The sequence below is a fragment of the Coregonus lavaretus genome (assembly GCF_964263955.1).
Source record: "Coregonus lavaretus genome assembly, chromosome: 2".
NCBI classification, from domain to species: domain Eukaryota; kingdom Metazoa; phylum Chordata; class Actinopteri; order Salmoniformes; family Salmonidae; genus Coregonus; species Coregonus lavaretus.
The window spans coordinates 46,521,482-46,539,627 of NC_139989.1; the positions used below are offsets into that span (position 1 = coordinate 46,521,482).

The 18,146-nt window shown below is 46.0% G+C and overlaps 2 protein-coding genes across 2 annotated transcripts; one reads left to right on the forward strand and one right to left on the reverse strand.

The window, feature by feature from the left end:
* Window positions 1–1,485: 1,485 nt before the first annotated feature.
* LOC311147803 (ATP-dependent RNA helicase DDX39A-like) lies at window positions 1,486–8,931 on the forward strand. Its single transcript, XM_084184594.1, has 10 exons — window positions 1,486–1,559; window positions 4,073–4,285; window positions 4,545–4,672; window positions 4,780–5,056; window positions 5,214–5,332; window positions 5,476–5,607; window positions 5,706–5,815; window positions 6,003–6,147; window positions 6,316–6,463; window positions 8,702–8,931. The coding sequence occupies exons 2-10, from the start codon at window positions 4,078–4,080 to the stop codon at window positions 8,716–8,718; spliced, it is 1,284 nt and encodes a 427-aa protein (XP_084040720.1). The 5' UTR covers window positions 1,486–1,559; window positions 4,073–4,077; the 3' UTR covers window positions 8,719–8,931.
* Window positions 8,932–11,254: 2,323 nt separating this feature from the next.
* On the reverse strand, window positions 11,255–17,861 carry LOC311142906 (CCN family member 1-like). The gene is made up of 5 exons (XM_084178624.1): window positions 17,796–17,861; window positions 16,522–16,735; window positions 15,419–15,835; window positions 14,855–15,033; window positions 11,255–12,088 (listed from the first exon to the last, which is right to left on the reverse strand). The coding sequence occupies exons 1-5, from the start codon at window positions 17,844–17,846 to the stop codon at window positions 11,783–11,785; spliced, it is 1,167 nt and encodes a 388-aa protein (XP_084034750.1). The 5' UTR covers window positions 17,847–17,861; the 3' UTR covers window positions 11,255–11,782.
* Window positions 17,862–18,146: the final 285 nt, after the last annotated feature.

The window sequence follows — 18,146 nt, forward strand, 5'->3', positions numbered from 1 at the left end:
CACGCAAAGCTATGTTATTTGGTCCTCCCACTATGACTTGGGAATCAATGCAGTTTATTAGGCTACAGATTAAATGAACTTCACAGGGTGATGAATGTGGAAGGTGATGAGCTTGATGTTCCTTTCCAATAAATATTGAGGGTCTTATTCTGGTGTTTGACAAATAACATTGCTCTTATCCATAATAATCTCATAATGTAGGTAGCCTACCCACACTGTATCTGGGAGCACATGTGCCAAGACCAGAGTGGGTACATTTGCTATATAACACAACAGTTTTTGTGACAAAGCTATCAGTAGAGTTGATAATGCGACGGAAACCCATTTAACTTGTATTTTGCATTTGGTATATGGGAATTTAATGGTCAAAGTTATTTTTATGTGCGCTATGTCATCACGCACAGCCTTTTATCCGCAAAAAGTCAGTTTGATGGAAACACAGCTCTAAATAGTCATCCACCCAAAACAGTAAACATAATAACCAATGATAGGTGGCGACATCAACCATTTATGAGCATGTAGTGCCTTTTCCTTACAAAAAACTGAAGGTTGTCTCCCACAATTCTTTGGTTCCAATTCAAGTTGGTAAGTAGCAACTGCAGAAATGTCCAGCCTACTGCACTCGAAAGTTCATGCATGTGGCAGTGCTAGCTGTGCCACTAGAGATCCTGGTTCCAATCCAGGCTCTGTCGTAGCCGGCCACGACCGGGAGACCCATGGGGTGGCGCACAATTGGCCCAGCGTCGTCCAGGGTAGGGAATGGCCGGCAGGGATGTAGCTCAGTTGGTAGAGCATGGTGTTTGCAACGCCAGGGTTGTGGGTTTGATTCCCACGGGGGCCACTATGAAAAAAATGTATGCACTCACTAACTGTAAGTCGCTCTGGATAAGAGCGTCTGCTAAATGACAAAAATGTGGTTGTTCTAAAGGTCATGTGGCAAGTTGGACAATTTTTATACACATAATGCAACACACTTTGAAAGGTGGTGTCCAATGTTGGTCAACGTCTTGACAAAAGTGACATGCTGGAACGCGCCCACTGTTTTGCGCTTTCAAGACAACTTGGAACGCAGAAAAAAACAGGTCAAATCATGACGTCAGTAATCTTCAGGTCGGAAAGTCGGAGCTCTAGAAAGATGCCAACGTTTCGGACTTGCAATTCCGAGTTGGATGACAGTTCTAAACGATTTTCCCCAGTTGGAGCTCGTTTTTTTCCGAGTTCCCATTTATCTTGAACGCAATGAAGTCGGAAGTCAGAGATTTCCGAGTTCACAGTTCTCTGTTTTGAACGCCGCATAGTATCCCTGAAAACCAGACACATCCGCTTTCTTTCAACGCCACTAAGGGTGGCAGCGCTTATCGTCACTGATGATTGACAGGTTGACTTGGCCAATCGTGATAAGGTTAGGAGTAGTTTTGTCAAATTGACGCGTAAACCAACCAATGATATTTATATATTTAGTGGAGGCGGAAGTTCCGGCTAATCGTATAAACTGAGGCCTCCTCCCCATGTGGTTTGAGGAGCATTTTTCGGAGGTTGAATTGTAATATCACTGTAAGGTAAGACTGTAGATAATGTTGCTTATTTGTGTCATTTTGGAAATATTCCGGTTCTCGTAGTTGTATTAGAAATTACGAACTTATTTTGATGGTTTTCGGATGAGCAAGATATTTGTACATTAATTTTAAGCGGCGTTAGTTCTGAGAAGGCTAGTTTGCTAACTAGGGCTAATGTTAGTTAACCAAAACCGGTTCAAGTCGTGCAAAACATTGGAATTAGCCACATGTGAATGAACAGGTTGTGTAATTTGGACAATAGTCTGTTTAGTTCCATAGCTCGCTACATCGTTAGTTTTATTAGCTAACGTTAGCTACCAGAACTGCTAGTAATTGAGCGAACTAGGTTGGCCTGAACTGTGTGCGGCCAAAGAAGGCGGAGGCTATTCATAACATTGTTTGCATTACGGATTTAACGTTACCAGCGGTATCTCTGACTTTACTCGTTAGTTAGCTACCGAGCTAGCCAATCCCCGACTATTGTTGACGGAACCTTTATTGTAACTTGCTATCCATTTATTACAAATTGCTAGCAACCATGGCCCCTGGCTTTGTTTGTAATAAATAGTTGAGTGGTTTATTTTGCTGTCGAACGTGGATAGTTGGCAGGCTAACTAGCTACTTAACTGGATAGTCATGGCTTAGCTAGTTTGACACTGTCATCGTCATTATTTATTTAAATGTTATGATTACTTGGTGTTACTGAATGCTACTCGTTGTACACTTTTTTTTTTTATAGAGGGCTCTGATGTAGACTGTTACCAAAGATTAGCGGATGACCTCTTATTTCCACTGTAAATAGTTAGCTAGTGGCGATGTTAGTCTGTTAACCACCAAATCTCCTAATTGAATACATTTAGGTAGAAGGATTACTTTATCCTATCCCAGGTATTCCTTAAAGAGGTGGGGTTTCAAATGTCTCCGGAAGGTGGTGAGTGACTCCGCTGTCCTGGCGTCGTGAGGGAGCTTGTTCCACCATTGGGGTGCCAGAGCAGCGAACAGTTTTGACTGGGCTGAGCGGGAACTATGCTTCTGCAGAGGTAGGGGAGCCAGCAGGCCAGAGGTGGATGAATGCAGTGCCCTCGTTTGGGTGTAGGGACTGATCAGAGCCTGAAGGTACGGAGGTGCCGTTCCCCTCACAGCTCCGTAGGCAAGCACCATGGTCTTGTAGCAGATGCGAGCTTCAACTGGAAGCCAGTGGAGTGTGCGGAGGAGCGGGGTGACGTGAGAGAACTTGGGAAGGTTGAACACCAGACGGGCTGCGGCATTCTGGATGAGTTGTAGGGGTTTAATGGCACAGGCAGGGAGCCCAGCCAACAGCGAGTTGCAGTAATCCAGATGGGAGATGACAAGTGCCTGGATTAGGACCTGTGCCGCTTCCTGTGTAAGGCAGGGTCGTACTCTCCGAATGTTGTAGAGCATGAACCTACAGGATCGGGTCACCGCCTTGATGTTAGCGGAGAACGACAGGGTGTTGTCCAGGGTCACGCCAAGGCTCTTCGCACTCTGGGAGGAGGACACAACGGAGTTGTCAACCGTGATGGCGAGATCATGGAACGGGCAGTCCTTCCCCGGGAGGAAGAGCAGCTCCGTCTTGCCGAGGTTCAGCTTGAGGTGGTGATCCGTCATCCATACTGATATGTCTGCCAGACATGCAGAGATGCGATTCGCCACCTGGTTATCAGAAGGGGGAAAGGAGAAAATTAGTTGTGTGTCGTCAGCGTAGCAATGATAGGAGAGGCCATGTGAGGATATGACAGAGCCAAGTGACTTGGTGTATAGCGAGAATAGGAGAGGGCCTAGAACTGAGCCCTGGGGGACACCAGTGGTGAGAGCATGTGGTGCGGAGACAGCTTCTCGCCACGCCACTTGGTAGGAGCGACCGGTCAGGTAGGACGCAATCCAAGAGTGAGCCGCGCCGGAGATGCCCAGCTCGGAGAGGGTGGAGAGGAGGATCTGATGGTTCACAGTATCAACGGCAGCAGACAGGTCTAGAAGGACAAGAGGAGAGAGAGTTAGCTTTAGCAGTGCGGAGAGCCTCCGTGACACAGAGAAGAGCAGTCTCAGTTGAATGACCAGTCTTGAAACCTGACTGGTTTGGATCAAGAAGGTCATTCTGAGAGAGATAGCAAGAGAGTTGGCTAAAGACGGCACGCTCAATAGTTTTGGAGAGAAAAGAAAGAAGGGATACTGGTCTGTAGTTGTTGACATCAGAGGGATCGGGTGTTGGTTTTTTGAGAAGGGGTGCAACTCTCGCTCTCTTGAAGACGGGACATAGCCAGCGGTCAAGGATGAGTTGATCAGCGAGGTGAGGTAAGGGAGAAGGTCACCGGAGATGGTCTGGAGAAGAGGGAAGGGGATAGGGTCAAGCGGGCAGGTTGTTGGGCGGCCTGCCGTCACAAGTCGCAAGATTTTATCTGGAGAGAGCGGGGAGAACTGTGACAACTGGTGTGAATGACCAGTCATTATTTCCCCCCCCCCCCCCCCCCCACCCCCATTTTTTTAAATCTCTGTAGACAGAATGGCTGAGAATGACGTTGACAATGAGCTGCTGGACTATGAAGAGGACGAGGAGCCTCAGGGAGCCCCAGAGACCGTTGCCCCAGCAGGCAAGAAGGAGGTGAAGGGCTCCTATGTCTCCATCCACAGCTCTGGCTTCAGAGACTTCCTGCTCAAACCAGAGCTGCTCCGTGCCATCGTAGACTGTGGCTTTGAACATCCATCTGAAGGTGAGTGCAATGGGTGGATGAGTGCTGGGAGTGGCATAAATGAAGTCATGAATAGATGAGTGGCATGTCTGTGGATACAATGGAGTGCATGTCTAGGAAGACATAGAAGTATAAATGGTCATTGGGTGTTGATGGACCACTTGTCAATTACAATGCATGTGTTGTCCAAGGTGTGATGGCAAATAATGCCTCTTTTGTTCTGATAAAGATGGTGAAATTGCATTCAGGCACACTGACCAAATGTCTAATTGTTTTCCAGTTCAACATGAATGCATCCCTCAGGCCATCCTGGGCATGGACATCCTGTGCCAGGCCAAGTCTGGTATGGGCAAGACGGCAGTGTTCGTTCTTGCCACACTACAGCAGATTGAGCCCGTGGATGGACAGGTCAGTATCTGCACTCTGAAAATGTCTCTGGAATGCCAAGTTTCAAGTATGTGTTATGCATAACCCACAAGTGATCTATTAGCGTCAAATCCTCCTCTCTCCTCCAGGTGTCAGTTCTAGTAATGTGCCACACACGAGAGCTGGCCTTCCAGATCAGCAAAGAGTACGAGCGCTTCTCCAAGTACATGCCCACAGTCAAGGCAGCCGTGTTCTTCGGAGGCCTGTCCATCAAGAAGGATGAGGACGTGCTGAAGAAGAACTGCCCTCACATCGTGGTGGGAACCCCTGGCCGAATCCTGGCCCTCATCCGCAACAAGACCCTCAACCTAAAGAACGTAAAGCACTTCGTCCTGGATGAGTGTGACAAGATGCTGGAGCAGTTGGGTGAGTCCTGCTTATTATCCCTCTTCCTATATGGAGATGCTTTTCATCCAACCAATTTTTGTAATTTTACCCCCCCCCCCCCCCCACACTTGGCTGTTTGGGGGGTAGTTTGAAGCTGGGCCGTTTTATCCCTGGTCCCATTGCTCTCGTCTTTCAGACATGAGGCGTGACGTACAGGACATCTTCAGGCTCACACCCCATGAGAAGCAGTGCATGATGTTCAGTGCCACCCTCAGCAAGGAGATTCGACCGGTCTGCCGCAAGTTCATGCAGGATGTGAGTACAGGGCCAGCAGGGGGTAGCAATGCCACTTCATGAGGTTATGGACTGCAAATGCTGTTTTACAAACAACTATCTTTGCATTGACTTCATAGAAAAGTTGATTTTGTGGTTCTGAAGTGACGTTCTGTCTCCTGTAGCCCATGGAGGTGTTTGTAGATGATGAGACCAAGCTGACTCTGCATGGTCTGCAGCAATACTACTGCAAGCTGAAGGACAGCGAGAAGAACCGCAAGCTCTTTGACCTGCTTGATGTGCTGGAGTTCAACCAGGTAATCCCACAGACTAATGGTATCGTTTTTATCCCTGTAAAAAATAGTAGTATTTGTGCTGTTTGCTCTAGGTTTTAATGTCTTCTGTGTGCCTCTAGGTGGTGATCTTTGTCAAGTCAGTGCAGCGCTGTGTGGCGCTATCTCAGCTACTGGTGGAGCAGAACTTCCCTGCCATTGCCATCCACAGGGGCATGGCTCAGGAGGAGAGGTCTGTCGCTCACACGCACACCTTTCTCTCACACATCTCCAATTAAATGGAGCCCCAAATGCTGACTGTTTATGGAGCTGAAAGCCTCTTCAATTAACTCAACACATTGTTGCCTTCAAAGGGCAGCCTCTACATCCAGTAATACCTATAGCAGCTGTGTAAATCCTCTCTGGCTCGCTATCCCCAGGCTGTCCCGCTACCAGCAGTTCAAGGACTTCCAAAGGCGGATCCTGGTGGCCACCAACCTGTTTGGCCGAGGGATGGATATTGAGCGGGTCAATATTGTCTTCAATTACGACATGCCTGAGGACTCAGACACCTACTTACACAGGGTGAGTCACATAACTGAAGGAGCCTCAAACACCAGTATTCTGGTTGTAAATGGTATTTTCAAATACCCATTTCAATGATTGATGCATCTATGACTATTTCATTGACCTCTGTAGATCTCAGATATAGGCTCTGAGTTGTCACTCCCATCTGACCATCTTGCCCCTCAGGTGGCCCGTGCTGGCCGGTTTGGAACCAAGGGTCTGGCAGTGACCTTTGTGTCAGATGAGACAGACGCCAAGACTTTGAATGATGTGCAGGACCGCTTCGAGGTCAATGTGGCCGAGCTGCCAGAAGAGATCGACATCTCCACTTACAGTAAGGCTCTCTCGATCCTTATACATGCAGCCTCCCATGGAGTCTTTCTCTATTCAAACTGACATCACTTTTTATTCTTACAAGTTGAGTCATATTTAAGTATTTCTGTCACTGTCTGCTGATACTTGTTTAATTCAATTTAAAAGGGAATGTATGTAGAATGTAGTGAAGAGGGGCTAAAATTGACTTGGCTATCATAATAAACCTCAATGTGCCCTGTGTTGTGCCTGGGGCATGCCACCTCTGTTAATCATTAGTACTCTAATGCTGGGCCTGGAAGGCCAGGGGGATATTGTCAGCTCATGGTAACCCCCAAGATAATTGCCTGGTATAATAACTCCCTGAGTAATGGTGGTGACAAGAGACAATTGGATTGCCATGTAGGGCTGTCCTCCACACAAAAAAAATATTTGCCGCCTGAAAGTCGTCTCCTCTTTCCACCAATCAGTTGGTCAACATGTTATTTTTTTTAAGGTGTATTTTTCTATAGATACACCCTGTGTGTTTTAATAAAATCAACTATGCACTGCCCTTGTCTGATGCTTTAAGCCAGGGGTGTCAAACTCATTCCCTGGAGGGCCTAGTGTCTGCTGGGTTTTGGTTTCTCCTTTCAATTTAAGACCTACACAACCCAGGTGAGGAGAGTTCCTTACTAAACAGTGACCTTAATTCATCAATCAAGTCCAAGGGAGGAGCGAAAGCCCTTAGACACTCTGACCTCCAGGTAGCCTAGGAATGAGTTTGACACGTGCTTTAAGTGCACAATTTGATGAAATAAACAAATGATTCGGGAGCCAGAGATCAAGAAACTACCCGACCACCACGTCATCCTCCTGCTGGTCTTCACAGATTCTGCCGTTATGCTCCTGAAGTTGCCAATAATAGGCTACACCAGGGGTCGGTAAGTTTTTCATGTGGAATGCCAATTTAATCAATTTCTACCGATTTGGGTGCCAGTTATGGTTTTCATTTGCGCATTTTCGTGGAACAGTGGTAATAAATTATATGAAAATGAGTTATAAATCGAATAGTAACTTCTATTGCTATGTAAAAATAGCCTACATAAAGCCACCATTGCAGCCTGCAGATAGAAAATATCATGATTTAAAAATAAATATCCTATAAATCACATTGGCTACGCATAGCCTGTCTGCAACAAACTCGAAACATTATCAACTGGGTCCAGCCCGACGCTAGCAAACTTGCAACATTATATGAAATATTCTTGCCTCCGTTTCCTGCACCAGTGAGCTCCAAACAGACACAGCTGTAGGCTATTTGCGCAAGGGATAAGAAGTAATCGGGACAGCCTATTTTATGACGTTTCCACTGGATCAGAGCATTACATTTTTCCCTTTCACTCAGTGGTTATCAAAAGGGAGAGGGCTGGAAATATTTTTCAAATACATTAAGGAACTATTGTCAATCTCAATGTATGTAAACAGACTTTGTTTACTTGCTGTTTGAGGTGATGAAAAAGTTACTTTGAAGCTCTACACCTCATTAGTGGTGGTGAGTTAAGCCAATCAGAAATACTATCATGTCCCCAAATGGGCACGTTTTATAGGCCTACATTTGCGTGTAGGCCAGGTAGCCTAGGCCTACTTCTATACGTAGTCAGGTGAGCGTCTTTACTCAACATTGACAGGAGCGCTTTAAACCAAAGACAATTAATAAATTGACAACTAGTAAATGGAATTAAATGTCTCTAAAGTTGTTTCAAGTGTAGCATTGGTTGTGCACTCTGCAAATGTGTCCACTCTGACGATGAATGGTAAGACCGTTTTAATGTAATTTCTGTTAATGCATTCAATATTATTACAAACATTGTAGATGAGAAATTGTGAATCAATGGAAAATGTACTACTGGTGACGTAATGGGGAATTGATAGACACTAACAAAGGGCAAACAATTGACACAGTTATGGAACAATTAATTGACGGGAGAGCGCATTCTGGAGAGAGATGTGTGTTGTGCATCTTAGCCACGAATCAAAGGTTTCTCGTGCCATAAAGAGAAAAAATTGTACATATGACTGCTCAACCAAAAAAATATTGGTTGACCGACCAGTCGACTAAATGGGATCAGCCCTAAACTGGGTAGGTGTTAGCGAATGGAGACCCCTTACATATTTAACCCTGCGATGACAAGCTGGAATGCCCAGCTGTTGCTTATGGAGATGGTCTTCAGAAGTCTCTTCTCTCCTTCCTCACCCACCACTTTTTCTTTCTCTCTAGTTGAGCAGTCCAGATGAGTCCTCCATCCCAGAAGAAATGTCCCCTACCACTGAATCTGTCCTTGTTTGGATGAAAAAACCCTCCTTGCTGTTTTATTTTAAAGCTCTGTTCCTTGACTATGTTCACCGTGTTTTTTTATTTTTAATGTATCTCATTGGGGGTTGTCCAGTTTTTAATTGTTATTGTGGTTTGCTTTTGGTCAATGAAATTAAAACTTTTTATAAAACTCATTTTAACTGATTACTTACAATGACGTGCACATTATGCAATTCTTCGAATGACTTTAAATGGACCATCAATCCCCCCTCCGACCAGCATGCAAGCTTACAAAATGTTGGGCGAAATCTAAAACGCAACATCAGGAAAGTGTATAGAGCTTTTTGGAAATTACTCTTTACTGTGTGTCCCAAGCAAAATGATTGTACTTTGGCTCACTGTCAAAGCTGGGAAATCTAGGCACAACTTCATTCTCTGTAAGGGCTCGTAAAAGGAGGGACTATCCCAGCTAATTAGAAAGCCCCATAGTGTCTGCTGATGCATGACTGACATCAGTGATCATGGCTCTAATATGAGCGGGCATCTGCGGCATCCTTCCATTGGGTAATTGCCTAATGGAAAAAGTATTTATACAGGAATCAAAAGGTTATAAGCATCTGCTATCAAAGAAAACAATCCATTCATGCTAATTGGCCACAGCTTGGTGTAGTGTTTGAACCATACTTTCCCTGCTATCTTTAGTGAAAAAGGGTTGTGACTAAAGGGAGTATAGCCCTTAACCATGACCTGGTTTCATTACAGAAGTCATTGGACGAAGGTGTCTTCTGTAAGCGGGAGTTTTGTTAAGAGCCCTGACTCTGTCTGAACATTAACACGCATCGCTTGCGGTATGGTTTTGAGTGAAACAAATACTTTATTACAAATGCAGCATGAACTCAATAAGCCTGTAAATCAAAGTTAGGACAAAACAACCAGATGTTTGCCATTTTACAAGTTTTCATCAATCATTTGTTCAATAAAGCGCAGAGATTTCCAAATGGCAGTGTGTGCTGTGCTCACATCACAGAACCCAGACTTGCTCAGTGCTAGCTATACATGGTCTGGTTAATTGGTTATAACTCAAATGGATTGGCCTGTATACAGCAGCAACTCTACAAACAAAAGGATGCATCTGTACATAGCTGCTCTATAGTGTCTAGTTATAAAACCAAATACTTTTCTCAAACCACAATCTATATAGGCAGCAGTGATGGCAGTGTCTAACCAATCAGATAACGTCACTTTTTTCTTTTTACAAAGTCAATCACCCTAACAGGCTGTGTGAGGCAACTATCAAAGCCTGTCCCAATCTAGAAGTTGTACAAAGTTTAATCATAGAAGAATACAAATCAACACTTAAACAAATACAAATAAAACAAGGCAGGTTAAAAAATCTCATGGACTACAATGTAATATGGGCTTCAGTTCTTGAATCCTCTAATACTTTTCATGGAGTCAGAGGGAAAAGCATGTGAATTACACATCTTTTAGTCTGAGATATACCCCTCCGATTCAGTCATGAACAAAGCTGCTAAGGTGCATGAATTATTAACCTGTCCTAATAGGGAAGAATTTGGCATTTTAGTAATTCTAAAGAGGTCCATGTCTCACCAATACGGAATCTTAACCTCCATCTTCAGACAACTGTTATGCTTATCTCTTCGAGGTGCTATAACAGACTACTGACCCATGTCCTTGTAAAGGAGGCCATTTGTAACCCCACCCCTGACCCCTTTGTAGTGTCCTCATGTCCGCTTCAGTCGCTAATGAGCATGATGTAATCGTCGACATGTCAACCTTCAATGGCAGAGAGCAGAATTAGACTCCACATAAAACAACATGAGTAAGAGTATTGTGGATTAGTTGCTAGATTTCTTAAAATAACAAACCAGAGGGTGGCTGAGGCTCTTTCTACCCCTCAGTCAGGATTGTAATTTGCTTCGAATTAGCGACATTACTTCTCGATGCCAGAATCCTAGGCTTGTTCCGCTGGCGCTAGGTTAAATGTCTCACTGTTTCAGGGCTGAAGCATAGAGGAGTAAGAAATGGAGACTGGTCCAACTGTGTAAATGACCTTTGACCTATCACGCACACATAAAGCCTCTCTAACCATAACATCTCTCCTTGGGGAGTTGTCTTCGTCCACTATTGCTCAGGTAATGTTGCTGTTTGATTACAGTAAACACTTGTGTGACCAGGGGTCAGGTCCCAGACCTCCTGGAACTTCCCTCTCTGCTGACAGCTCTCAGCTGTTTTGTCTCTCTCAGGGCCCTCCGGTCATGCCTATCCAAACATAGCAGCATCGCTTCTCTCATTGGCAACCACTGTGTCATCGTCTCTGTCACAACAATAAATACCTTGGAATAAATATCATTACAAATAAAAAATGTCCCTTCCAGAGCATTCTGTGGAGGCTCCATCTTTTGTCCCACCAAAATGTTGTCTTTTAGTGTTTTCATGTGGTTACACAAATAGCAGGTATTGGAAATCTACTGGAGAAGTCATTCCGTTTTTTTGCGAGTCTGATTCTCCTTCCTCTCAAACCAAACCTGCTTGCCATTGACAGGCCTACTCTATGCTGGCAGTCACCATGAAATGTAACACCTTACCATCCCACGTCCACAAGTCTACTGGGTGTGTGCATCAGTTGGGTTGGAGTCTGCATTGGGTGAGTCCCACCTTTCTCTATCGTCCCCACAGTGCGGGTTCAGTCCCAGAGTACAGGAGTGCATGGTGAGTGACAAAATGGTGGCCGGTCAAATCCATGTTTGTCTATTTACACACTTTGGCGATTCCGGTTGGTGAACCACAATGGACCAGGTGTCTACTCTAAGGCCGGCACTAGTCACTCATCTCTGTCCAGAGTGCAGATCAACGTATCAGTTTCCTTCACCCAGGTCTCCCAAAACATGCTCCAGGAGGGTGGTGGGGGATTTGTGCATCTGGCTAGCGTCTACTCAAAGATACACTTAGGACTGCTACTCTATCAGGGACTTGTTTGGGGGGTAAAGTGATGGGGAGCGAGTGAGGGATTTGAGGGGGACGCTAGTCGGTGAACTTGTGTGTGTCTCCGTAGAGCCACTGCTGGGGCGGGAGGGCAGCCTCGTTCAGATGACTGCACTTATCACTGCACTTGCAGGACTGCACGAACATGGCGGAGCGGTCAAAGCGCTCGCCATCAGGGCAGGCGAAGGTCACGGAGACGGTGCGTGTGCGGCGGGGCGAGCAGCAGCGGCCGTCCACACACACGCCGCAGTAGTTGGGCCGGTAGAGACGCGTGCTGCGGCAGCCAGCATAGGACAGACGTAGGGGCTCTGGGGCCTTGTGGGTACGGGAGCACTTCCTCCCTTTCTGTGGAGAGTAAAAGAGAAAGACAGTGTGGGTTAGTCACTGTACAATCCCAGTGAACCACAACTGCAGTTATTATGCTGGCACAGGGAGAGAAACTCTGACGAAAGGTAAAAACAACAAGACTAGGGCTAGAGAGGGGCACGGTGATGGTATGGGTGGGTGGGCATCCAACACCAACAGTTATGAGGTGGCATAGTGTCACATTAACGCCCCAACAACTCTCAAAAGACAGGAAGAACATACTAAGACAGGTGCCTGACAACCAGACTCATCAGGGAATCACTGCTCTGGTGAGATGTAGAGGGGGAGAGCGTTTTCAAGGGTGTTACATGAAAGGAAAGAAAGCGAGGGAGTGGGAGAATAGAGAGCGCTTTGCGTCATACACACAAGGGCCTATTAACACCTCACGGAGACCTGGGCAGAGTGGGAGAGGTTGGTAGCATGGTGGATGTGGCTACATGTTAGCTACCACAGAACTCAGGGATAAGAGTCTCTACTTTCCACTGTCACCTGACACAACTATTTGGTGCCTTGTACTGTTGGTCTTTAGGTCTTACACTCCCTACACCCAAACGAGGGCACTGCGTTCATCCACCTCTGGCCTGCTGGCTCCCCTACCTCTGCGGAAGCATAGTTCCCGCTCAGCCCAGTCAAAACTGTTCGCTGCTCTGGCACCCCAATGGTGGAACAAGCTCCCTCACGACGCCAGGACAGCGGAGTCACTCACCACCTTCCGGAGACATTTGAAACCCCACCTCTTTAAGGAATACCTGGGATAGGATAAAGTAATCCTTCTACCCCCCCCCCAAAAAAAAAAAAAATACATTGTAAAGTGGTTAGCCCACTGGCTATAAGGTGAATGCACCTATTTGTAAGTCGCTCTGGATAAGAGCGTCTGCTAAATGACGTAAATGTAAATGTCTTCTAATGATGCCTTTTGCATTCACAGTTCAGTTGAACTTGTTCCACAGCAACAGTAATGTGAATAGAGTGGGCTCAGATCCACACTGGGTGAGCTTGCCAGAGGGAGGGGCACTTAATACCATGATGTTAATATCGATGTGACCTCTTGTGGGCGCACCCCTGTCCACACAGTCTCTTAAGGTTTAGACTGGGATGCAGGCATAGACCTAAATACATGTATCTGCAATGTATGAAGGCAGGGGGACCATAAAATGGTTGCCACACCAAAATGGTGACCACTTCCTTACAGGCGGGCTGAACTTCCTGAATTAGCCTCAGTTTCAATTCTCCTCATTAGGAAATGCGACTGAGAACAAGATTTGAGTCATGGAGGCATGCTTTGATGTGGGTGCCTCTTTGTGTGTGTAAGAATATGGGAAGCGTTTGTACTTTCACTCTGCCAAAACAGTACACAGTCACTCACTCTTCTAGATCAAGGGTTCCCAACCTTTTTTTCACGTAAAAAAAAATGTCAGGCCTCCCCTTTATTTTTTTGAATGATTGTTTAATGATATAGCCTATATTAACTACACAACCAGCTTGATTTGGTTTAATGTGAGGGATTTAGGAAAATGCTGTTCTTTGAAGCTCATTTCCTGCAATTCTACGTAGTTTAACAAGACTCTTGACATCTTTTGATGATAATAATAGATAAGGAAAATAAGTTCTAGACCCCATTTCCCCAAATGTTATTCCGCTACCAAATGTGTTTTATGATATTTATATGAACTCTCAATTGAATTATACATATTCTCTTTTACACAAAGTGAATAGATCAATTGATAGCGACAGAGTCACACATTGTATAAGATTACTTCTCAAGCAAAGTCCAATTTCTTTGACTCCTCGACTTTAGAAGGTCGTAGCTCTGCTTCTGAATGTCATAGAGCCAAACCAAATATATTCCCATGTGTATCATTCGAGTGTTCCTCTGGCATTTTACTACTTGTTTCTAGCCTAAAGCATCACAGATGTATGCGTCATCTCAAATCAAGGAATGTCCCACACCCCCCCACGAAATGTTGGCGCCCCCTTTTGGGGCCGTGACCCATAGGTTGGGAACCCCTGTTCTAGATAAGGTGAAACAGTCTAACCAGGTCTTGTCTGAAAGTAGCCTAGATTAGCTAGCAGGCTAGCCAACTTATTTCGCCGATTAGCTTCAGCCGGCCAGTGTGCGACCGTGGCAAAGTTGGTTTGACTTTGGATAGCCTATCTGTGTGGCTAGTTAGGGACAGTCAATAAATTACACAATGTAAATGGGACAATATTTTTATGTTACACATCTTTCAGTTGTCTCATTAAATGCTTTCAATATTTGTATATGAATTTCTACAGCTTATAATGAAATCAAATTTGGAGCGGTTGACATTTTTAAATATTGTCCTATGTACATTGTGTGATTTATTGATGGTCCTTAGCTAGCCCCATAGTGATATTGAATGTCAAACTAAATTTACCATGGGCATTACGATCGGGGATGCGTGCAGCTGGGTTCCGAATTGATGATTACTTGGGTGCTGTGGGCATGTGGGCAGGCTTGAAATAAACCCAACCCCAAAAACATGTTACGGTACCCTTCATTCCTTGACATACCATTTTTTTATTATCTCGCAAATCTCCATTTGGGAGGAGACTGACTTAATGACCCAAATGATCCTATTTACACTTTGTAGTCAATTTTGACCCTAGAGTACATGTTTCTGACTCATATTGATGCCACATAGGCCGATTACTACAAGATAAGTTGTTTATTACCTTCATTTGCTCTTTACGGTTTCTAGACCCTTCACACACACACTTTACCTTGACAGGGATGGACATGGAGCTGCAGGGCCGGATGTTGCACAGACGCGTCTCCTTCACTAGCTTACACTGGGCGTTGTCATTGGTGACACGAGAGGACACGGCCATCCCACAGCTGCGTGAGCACTGGGACCAACTTGTGGTCTGGACCACACACTGACCTCCAAACTGCCTCCACGCTGGACAGAAGGAGAGGAAGAGAAGGATAGAGTGGGGGGGAGAGGACCAGGGAGAGGCAGAGGCAGAGAGAGATGTAAGCACACTGGCCTCATTCACAGAACAGGCAACACTGACGCATAGAGAGGGTGATTACAGAGAAGGAAAAGCTGGACGACAGAGGTATATGCTGTGTGAGAGTGGTGTGTGTGTGTGCCTCTGGTGCGCAAGTAGTCAGTGGAAACCATGGCGCACTCAAACACTGACACACACACAGATGCAGGGGAAAGGGGTGCACAGTGGGTCTGTTTGAGTCGGGGGCTAAAAGGCTAAAACACAAACATGGCGTTTTACTGTGGGGAGGAAACAGACGGCGCTCTGAGGCGACATCAAGGCGCCCTCTCTTACCCGCCAGGTGCTTGTTCCCGCGCAGCTTGTCCCACTTCTTCTCTACCTCCAGTAGCTCATTTCCTATGGTATCCTTGGGCTTGTAGTGGTACGGCTTGGGGTATGGTTTGTAGGGGTAGGCAGGGTAGGGCATGAAGGGGAAAGGTGGAGAAGCTGGAGGCAGTGGGCGTCGGTGTACTGGGGGTACAACGGATGAGCCCTTGTGGCAGTCGATACTGAGGCAGCACTGCCCAGGCACCTTGACCAGGCGCGGGGCAGGGCAGGAGGGCGATGCCAGGGGCACGTGGCTGGGGCACAGGGGCACGCAGCCCACTGCCCCGTCGATGCACGTACACTGGTGTTTGCAGCCAGCCCGGAAATTCTCCCCATTCTGGTAGATCCGGCCGTTGTATTCGCAGGAGCGACCCTCGAGCTGCGCTGTTAGGGGAGACAGATAAAAAAGGATAGACTTAATGATGTCTGTATGTAGAGGGCTCTGAGGTATCACTAGCTAATGGCCATGCCTTTGGTTGTATTGCTTAAAACACAATGAGTTCAGGTTGAGTGAGGTAATAAACAAAGTGGAGGAGAGGGACAACAATAGAGACAAAGGAATAGAGAGAGAGAATGGGAACATCAACAAGAAAGGCCCAGAACTAATTGTGTATGAGAAGTAGGAAGTGAAATGACAGAAGAGGGGGTAGAGAGAGAAAGAGAGTGAGAGGGGAGCGAGACACTCTATCCCCAGTTTTATGAAGGAGCCTCTATTCTTAGTCCAGGGAGGAATTTTGACTTGTTTACAATGTCGTTCTGCTTCAGTCCCTCTGCGGGACTCCCATACAACACCCCCAAATACCCCCCTTTATATAGAACCCCCCCCCCCCCCCCACATAAAAAATACCCCTGTGTGTGTGCGCGCACACAGAGCTAGATAAATAAATCCTACCCCCTGCTCTCAGTAGTGTGGCTCATGAAGGTGCTCTCTCTTTTAAACATGGCACCAGTTTCAAACCCCAGATCCATATCAAAGACAACCAACATTCACTTTTCATTGAATCCATACAACCCCAGACTAAACTCAACCCTCATGAACCCTGACAACCCCGCTTGTATTGTGTACATACCCCTGCAGATGCCATGAGTGTGGCCCACGTCGTTGCCATAGTTACACTCCAGCCCCTTGTGGTGGTCACAGGGGCGTGAGTCGTAGCAGTCCTCGTTGAGCTGGGCAGCACACACCTTACAGCAGCCACAGCCGTCAGGTACAGAGCTGACCCCCGGGGGACAGGAGGGGGGGCCAGCCGGGCACTCACACACCACAGGGCAGCCAGCACTCACCTACAGGGGGCAGCATGGAGACAGACAGGTTTGAGGGAATGGCGCAATACAGAGGATTGAAAAAAGGATTTCAGTGAGGGCCGTTCATAGCCTAAACATTAATAGAATGAGAAACTGTTTGTTTCAAGTGGAGTCAGGCTACACAGAGCACAGAAGATCTTCAAAGTGTTTGGCTTAAATATTCACTAAATATCCAGCATCACCAACCCCCTGGGACATTTTCCCACCCTCTGTCGCTGTCACCTTCCTCTTGGCAGAGACGAGCAGGTATGAAAGATAAATTAAATGTGACCCCCTCCCCAAGTCCCAACACCACAGCCCCCCATAACCCTGCTAAAAAGGTTTTGGGTCTGCCTGTCGACAGTTGGATAAGATCGTTCAAAGGATCCCTCTCCTGCCATGCCATCCTGGGTTCAGGGGGATTGGGTGGTGGGGGCTAAATGGTTTCGGCACAGCGGGCTGCATCTATTTCCAGACCTGAATGTGTCACTTTTCATCTCTGTTTGGGAACCCTAACTGGGTCCTTGTGTGCCACTGGGGTTTAAAGGGCAGCAGTGGTCCAATATTCGAATGGTATTCAGGAACCCAGGTAAAATATGAGCACTTGAGCCAGGTTAACGTTATCTGTCATGTAATCAATGTCATGCATTGGAGTCAGATAACTGCACTGTTCCTTTCTGTCTCTATCTTAGTGTATAGAAGACACTGTGGTCAACATCACTTTCATTACAGAGTACAGTACCCTACTTTTCTTTTCTGGATTCTAGTAGTGGGGTGCCCCCATCTGGCCATAAATGTACACTGTAAAGGTAAAACGACTGCATTTCCTCAACTGTAACTTCAAATTCACAGTGCCTTCACATTAACGCAATATTCAGAGACCCAATGGTATTTATTTAACGGTGCAGACAGAGGACTAGTAAGCTTGTCGGTGGTGCAGTCTGTTGACTACCCGCCACTGTGCTGACAGGAGACCTACCCGACACGTGAACTTCTATTTTCAATGTTTACACAAGCTTGGCTGAAGCCAAGATAGTACAAAATCATTGCATACACTTACCAAGGAAATAGTCGCCATTTGAAACAGAACAAGCCATTTTAACGTCCTCATGTTGTCAAATGACAATTGAAAGAAAAAAGAAAATAAAGAAAATGTGAAATAATTGAAGGTAATTGTTGTTTTAATCCACGAACAAAACCCCACAAAGGGAACTGTCCAACAAGGCGCAGTAATTCCACAGTTAATGTATAGTGTTCTTCATAGAATATCAAAACCTGCACATTTTCATCTATTCATTTTTGCAGCTCGGTTATATATTGCCCCTGTGCTTTTTGTTGCAGCTCCGCCTACCACAGTCGGTCTAGCCAATTAAGAGGCGGGCATGAGGCCAGGGTATTCCAAAGGGGGAGG